The sequence below is a fragment of the Panulirus ornatus genome, chromosome 27 (genome assembly GCF_036320965.1).
Source record: "Panulirus ornatus isolate Po-2019 chromosome 27, ASM3632096v1, whole genome shotgun sequence".
Lineage (NCBI taxonomy): Eukaryota > Metazoa > Arthropoda > Malacostraca > Decapoda > Palinuridae > Panulirus > Panulirus ornatus.
In genome coordinates this window covers 4491387-4498886 of record NC_092250.1, presented here as the reverse complement: position 1 = coordinate 4498886, position 7500 = coordinate 4491387, and the positions used below count along the sequence as shown (strand labels likewise).

Genomic DNA, 7500 nt, shown 5'->3' with positions numbered 1-7500 from the left:
AGCTCTGTGTGTGTGTGTGTGTGTGTGTGTGTGTGTGTGTGTGTGTGTGTGTGTGTGTGTGTGTGTGTGTGAGTGTGGGGGGTGTGGCTGTGTGTGAGAGTGGGTGTGTGTGTGGGTGGGTGTGTGTGTGTGTGGGTTTGTGTGTGTGGGTGGGTGTTAATTAGAGGCAGGGGGATAAGAAAGAGAGACAGAGAGAGAGAGCGAGCGAGAGCACGCGAGAGAGAGAGAGAGAGAGAGAGAGAGAGAGAGAGAGAGAGAGAGAGAGAGAGAGAGAGAGAGAGAGAGAGAGAGAGAGGTGAGGTGAGGTGACTGGTCTTACCTTGCACGATCCAGGTGATGGTGGAGGGCGGGTTGGCTGGGGCGGTGGTGCACGTCAGGTGGTACAGGTCTCCGGTTGCCACAGCTGCTGGGCCCGTGATGTTCACGCGAGCTGGGGGATCTAGGGCGAGGGCCCCAACCACGACACGGAGGCAGGCGGTGGCGGAGAGAGGAAGAGAGAAAAGAAAAAGAGAGAGAGAGAGAGAGTTAGACATCTGACGCTGGCGAGGCTTCTGTGAACACACTCACACACACACTCTGTCTCTCCTCTTTGGGGTCTGAAAATGAGACGTTTTTGAGGGCCCGCCCCCTTTCGGGGTCTGAAAATGAGACGTTTTTGAGGGCCCCCATTTTGGGGTCTGAAAATGAGACGTTTTTGAGGCCACCTTTTTGGGGTGTCTGAAAATGAGACGTTTTTGAGGGGCCCCCTTTTTGGGGTGTCTGAAAATGAGACGTTTTGGAGGGGCCCCCTTTTAGGGGTGTTTGAAAAACAGACGTTTTTGAGGGCCCCCTTTTTGGGGTGTCTGAAAATGAGACGTTTTTGAGGGCCCCTTTTTGGGGTTTGAAAATGAGACGTTTTTGAGGGGGCCCCCTTTTTGGGGTGTCTGAAAATGAGACGTTTTTGAGGGCCCCTTTTTGGGGTTTGAAAAAGAGACGCTTTTGAGGGCCCCACTTTTTATCTTTTCAGAACTCCAAATTGAAACTCAGTGTGAGGATTGAGCCCCAAACTGAACCTCGGAGTGTGAGAACTGAACTCCAAATTGCTGAAGACGATTGAACTTCTGAGTTCGATGATCAGAACTCTTGGTCGAGCAGGACTTGAACGAACGCTTCTGGAGGACCAAAGAATGAACCCCCTTAAAGTATAAGAGACTGAACCCCTTAAGAGATTGAACCCCTTTGTTACAATAACGACTGAAACCCTTTAAAAACTTAAGGTCGAATCCTTTAAAAGTACGATGATGACCACTTTAAGTACGACTGGAATCCCTTAAGTTCGTCTGACTGAACCCACGAACCCCTAAAATTTGGCGAATGAACCTTAAAGAGGACTTAGGATCCCTGACACACACACACACACAACACACACACACACACACACACACACACACACACACACACACACACACACACACACACACACACACACACACACAACACACACACACACATATTGACATGTCAATATTCGACAATAAACAACTTAATTAAAAAAAAAAGACGTTCAAAAACGTTTGAGACTAATGTTAGTAAAGGAGAGAACATTAGAACACTATAATTAATAGTAATAAATGACAGTAATGATATAAAAAAAACAATTAAGAATAAATGCGAAGTTTCAGTGACAAAATTGAAAGGTAAATGGAAGTGATTAGAATATAAACAATATAAGAAAATTGAGGTTCGATGGAATATGGACATGGTGATATAGGATAATGGAATAAATGGTAGAATAAAAAAGAAAACGGGGTTTAGATGGTAATTATTAAGGTTTTTTTTGACTTTAATAACTGAAATTCATGTAATTTTAAGGATTTTGAGGAAAGGAATGTATATTATCAATGCATCTGAGACACTGAATACTTTTTATGTCTATGAAGACGTTTCTGGACTCTGTACACAGACAACGTCCAGAATGTATATAAACCCGTCAAATGAATATATATAAATATATATACACTGAAATAAACGTCTAAGTGATTTCCGTGAGCCAAAAGTGGCGTTTGGAAGAGACTGAGCCAATAATGCGTTCGCATGTCGTGCCAGTGTGTGTGTAGAAGTTCAAACGGGGAAAGAGAGCCATACAAGACGCCCACATAATTCACAATGGAAACTTAAAGGTTATACACTGGCTGGGATATACGAGGGAAAAGTGAAGGTCTGAAGGGGAAGAACGAACGACACGTCCCTTCCTATTCTCCTTCCTCCACCCCCCCCACACAAGTCCCTTCCTCTTCTCCTTCCTCCACCCCCCCACACGTCCCTTCCTCTTCTCCTTCCTCCACCCCCCCACACGTCCCTTCCTCTACCCCCACACACGTCCCTTCCTCTTCTCCTTCCTCCACCCCCCCACACAAGTCCCTTCCTCTTCTCCTTCCTCCACCCCCCCACACGTCCCTTCCTCTTCTCCTTCCTCCACCCCCCACACACGTCCCTTCCTCTTCTCCTTCCTCCATCCCCCCACACGTCCCTTCCTCTTCTCCTTCCTCCATCCCCCCCCCTCACGCCAAGCCCCTTGGGCCTCGCCACCGTATCCAAGGGGCAACACAGCTGTGGTGGTGTTGCCCCCCGGCAACCCAGCTCTGCAGGAAAGAGTGGTGGTTTTATGAGTCTTCTTCCTGAAGGAGGCGCTGCAGGTGGACCCAGCTCTCTCCACTCCTGGGTTTGAAGTTAATTAGACCACATTCGACCACATTCCTGGCTTCGTCTACAGCAACGCCAAGCGACCGGGAAAAGCGCCACTTTGGCGACCACATCTCATAAGATGACAATTTGGCCAAGGGGAATTCTCCTTGAGGGATACGCTACATCATTACCGCGGGATCGGAGAGGTGTGTAAAATTACACTGTCTCTTCTCCTTACTTAATATATATATATATATATATATATATATATATATATATATACACATCAAATGGCGTCCTAGCTACGTCTCTCCGTTGTATATCAAGTGACTGTTATATTTCTCTCTTGTGTCTCCCCTGATGATGATGTGATTATTACACGAAAGTGCACTTGGGAACTCATCGTGTTTCAATTTTCCCCAGTGGACTCATAGGAACATATATATATATATATATATATATAATATATATATATATATATATATATATATATATATATATATATATATATATATATATGAAAGTGGACGAACGAATACATTTCAAAAAAAGAAAATGGGAAGTAAAATGAGGAAGGGGGGAAGGGGGGGTGAGGGGTGTTGGAGGTTTACAGTTCCGTGCAACAAGGCAAGGGGACTTACAGGGATGACTTGCAGTGAGTGATTTGGTGACTTTGATGGGGTGGGGGGACTTGCAGTGAGTGAGAGGGGTGACTCTGATGGTGGGGTGAGGAAGGGGGACTTGCAGTGAACAGTGAGGGTGTGACGTTGTGAGGGGGGCTTACAGTGAACAATGAGGGCGTGCGTTACGTTGTGAGGGAGGACTTACAGTGAATAGTGAGAGGGGGTGTGTGACGCTAGCAGTGGTGGTGGTGGTGGAGACTTACAGTGAACAGTGAGGGTAGGACGTTGTGAGGGAGGACTTTTAATGAACAATGAGGGTGTAACATTGTGAGGGGAGGACTTACAGTGAACAGTGAGAGTGTGCGTAACATTGTAAGGGGGGACTTACAGTGAACAGTGAGTGTGTGTAACATTGTGAGGAGGGGGACTTACAGTGAACAGTGAGGGGGTGGGGACTTACAGTGAACAGTGAGTGTGTGTAACATTGTGAGGAGGGGGACTTACAGTGAACAGTGAGGCGTGTGTAACATTGTGAGGGGGGACTTACAGTGAACAGTGAGGGGGGGACTTACAGTGAACAGTGAGGAGGGGACTTACAGTGAACAGTGTGAGGGGGGGACTTACAGTGAACAGTGAGGAGGGGGGACTTAGAGTGAACAGTGTGAGGGGGGACTTACAGTGAACAGTGTGAGGGGGGACTTACAGTGAACAGTGAGGGGGGACTTACAGTGAACAGTGTGTGGGGGACTTACAGTGAACAGTGAGGGAGGGGACTTACAGTGAACAGTGTGAGGGGGGACTTACAGTGAACAGTGAGGGGGGACTTACAGTAAACAGTGTGAGGGGGGACTTACAGTGAACAGTGAGGGGGGGACTTACAGTGAACAGTGTGAGGGGGGACTTACAGTGAACAGTGTGAGGGGGGACTTACAGTGAACAGTGGTGGGGACTTACAGTGAACAGTGTGAGGCGGGACTTACAGTGAACAGTGAGGGGGGGACTTACAGTGAACAGTGAGGAGGGGAGACTTACAGTGAACAGTGGTGGGGGGACTTACAGTGAACAGTGAGGGTGACGTTGGTGGTGTAAGGGCGTGGGAGGAGGTCGCTGGAGACCCGGCACTCGTACACGGCCCCGTCCTCCTCCCGCGACGCCATGACCTGCTGGCTGACGAAGACGCCCCCCGACGCCCTCATCTGGCGCGCCTGGTACGCGCTGGTCACCGTGCCGTTCCTGCGGCCCGCGCTGGCCGTGGCGTGGTTCAGGGGGCGCCCGTGACGGTACCAGGTCACCCAGGGGCGTGGGTTCCCGCCCAAGACGTGGCAGACGATGATCCGGCTCTCCCCAGAGCGGATGACCTCCCCTGTCTGGTACTCGCTGATGACGGGGCGACCTGGGGCGTCTGGGGGAGAAGAGACCTGGTTAGACCTGGTACAAGGGGGGGCGTCTGTGTGGGGGGAGAGACCTGGTTAGACCTGGTACAAAGGGGGGGCGTCTGTGTGGGGGAGGGAGGAAGAGACCTGGTATGACCTGGTACAAGGGGGGTGGGGCGGCCTGGGGCGTCTGTGTGGGGGGAGACCTGGTTAGACCTGGTATGACCTGGTACAAGGGGGGTGGGGCGGCCTGGGGCGTCTGTGTGGGGGGAGACCTGGTTAGACCTGGTATGACCTGGTAAAAGGGGGGGGGCGTCTCTGTGGGGGAGGGAGGGAGGAAGAGACCTGGTATGACCTGGTACAAGGTGGGCGTCTGTGTGGAGGGAGGAAGAGACCTGGTTAGACCTGGTATGACCTGGTACAAAGGGGTGGGGGTCTGTACTGGTCGTAATAGGCCCTGGGAAGGGGGGGAGGAAAGGGTGGTAATATATATATATATATATATATATATATATATATATATATATATATATATATATATACGTTACCAAGGTGTTATGTTACCAATACATGCAATTAAGCGTTATGTGTATAGATATATACATTGTGTGTGTGTGTGTGTGTGTGTGTGTGTGTGTGTGTGTGTGTGTGTGTGTGTGTGTGTGTTAAAACATGCCATACATATGTTAGTATTATGCGTCACCTGTCATAGCCATCGAGATTAACATGTTAACTTGACGAAAGTTAAATTCTCTGCTTAATGAACAAGAGTTAACATCTCGAGTTTCAGTGATGTTAAATGTGTTAGCCATCCTTGGATCCTGTCCTAACTGGCAATTACGACCCTTATGTTAACAGTTAACATGACACTGTAGTTAGCTTGTTAACTTCTCCTTAGGGGCCCACTGAAGGGAGAGAGAGAGACAGACAGAGAGACAGACTTCAGCCATCAATAGTGTACAGAGAGACAGACTTCAGCCATCAATAGTGTACAGAGAGACAGACTTCAGCCATCAATAGTGTACAGAGAGACAGACTTCAGCCATCAATAGTGTACAGAGAGACAGACTTCAGCCATCTAAGGCCCTGAGAGAGAGAGAGAGAGAGAGAGAGAGAGAGAGAGAGAGAGAGAGAGAGAGAGAGAGAGAGAGAGAGAGAGAGAGAGAGAAGGGTTGGCTGGCTGGCTCGCGAGGCAGCGGGTGTTGGAGATCCGACTTACGGAAGACGGAGAGGCTGGCGGAGGCGATGAGGGTGTTGGGGGAGTAGATGAGGGCCGGGTGGATGGCCCTGCAGGAGTACCTCCGTCCGTCGTCGTTGGCGTCGGGGCGCAGGAGCAAGTGGCTGCGAACGTTCCACATCCTGGGCTGCTCAGAGGGCTCCAGCACCTCCTTGTGGTGAGCTGCAAAGGACGTGAGAGAGAGAGAGAGAGAGTGAGAGAGTGAGAGAGAGGAGGAGGGGGCGTTCGGAAAGACGGGAGAGAGTACCTCTCCTCTTCCCTCCGCCTCTCTCACACACACACACACTCACTCTCGCCTATGATTATCATCTGCAGAAACAAAGAGAATCTCCTTCAGAAGATACATGAGATCCAGACGGCAAGGCTTCGCAACACAAGACGTGTCGCCAGCTAATGAGAGGAACCTTTATTAGATCGCTAATGAATCCATTTCTATTCCAGTCATCATCCGAAAAGATAATTAATTAATCTTTTCAGTAAACCCATGATTCTAAACGTTTGATTGATAAATACTCCAGTTTACGTAATCTATTACCATGTTCTTTTTCAGTATAAAAAAAAAAGAACAAATTCCTTTTGAATGAAATCTAATTAGACATATACCTCGATTTTCCCCAGAGAGACAGAGAGATATGAGTACACGTCTCTTTATCTTTTTTTCTTGATCTTGTTGCACAGGTTTTCCTCTTTATCTCAAAGGTGTTTTTCCAAAGATGAAAAGACATGACAAGAGATGATGCCATGGGGGGAGTGGTGACCCCCACCCCCCCTGTCATGCTGTCTTTGACCGCGATGGTCAATTATGACAGACCCTCCCACACACACACACACACACACACACACACACACACACACGCCATTTACCACAAAACTTGAAATGACCAAATGCTGTGCCATCTCCTTCAACCGAAACTCGCTCGTACTCATTAAGGCTGGCAATCCAACCCAGGCCTTACGAGAGGAGCGCTCTTGGCTGCATACATGCCACTGTAATGACCGACTCCAGCCACTCAAACTCGCGTATTTCATGGACGAACGAATCTTTGGAAACCTGGCACAGAATATCTCGTTGAATATCCGTCGATCTGGCCTGGACTGAAGGGGGAAAGGGGGTGGGAATATCGCGAATATTTACGACATATCGAATAGCGGTGGGGGTGGGTTGGGGGGTGGGTTGGGGTGGGTGGGTTGAGGGGTGGGCTAAATGATAATAACCCACTATGGTCAGTCATCCATCATGAAGCGGTTTGCGCTCCGCTGTGGTGGTGACCTCCTCCACTTCTCCTCCACCCCCCGAGAGAGAGAGAGAGAGAGAGAGAGAGAGAGAGAGAGAGAGAGAGAGAGAGAGAGAGAGAGAGAGAGAAGGCAATCTCAGGGAGGGAGGGAGGGAAGGGAGGGAAGGGAGGAAGGGAAACCAACATTGTATACATGTTCTCTCTCTCTGTGTATATAATTGGATCGGCTCGCTTGGCCCTCGCCATCTGATCAAGGTCATTCAATTAACCCAGCTCCTGATGGCGGGGCAGGGGCGGGGCGCGGGGCGGGGCGGGGCTGGGGTCACTCGCCTTCTATAGACTGCAATGGGGCATCAACGGAGAGAGAG

The 7500-nt window shown here is 49.4% G+C and overlaps 1 protein-coding gene across 4 annotated transcripts in view; it reads right to left on the bottom strand.

Moving 5' to 3' along the window:
* The window catches only part of LOC139757556 (synaptogenesis protein syg-2-like), a 202724-nt gene that overhangs the window by 58094 nt on the left and 137130 nt on the right, over positions 1 to 7500 (bottom strand). For all 4 annotated transcript variants that reach the window (XM_071678146.1, XM_071678145.1, XM_071678148.1 and 1 more), the window contains exons 6-8: positions 5880 to 6059; positions 4345 to 4689; positions 320 to 439 (exon numbers count right to left, since the gene is read on the bottom strand). In XM_071678146.1, coding sequence (XP_071534247.1) covers positions 320 to 439; positions 4345 to 4689; positions 5880 to 6059 — 645 coding nt within the window. The remainder of the gene's footprint in view (positions 1 to 319; positions 440 to 4344; positions 4690 to 5879; positions 6060 to 7500) is intronic.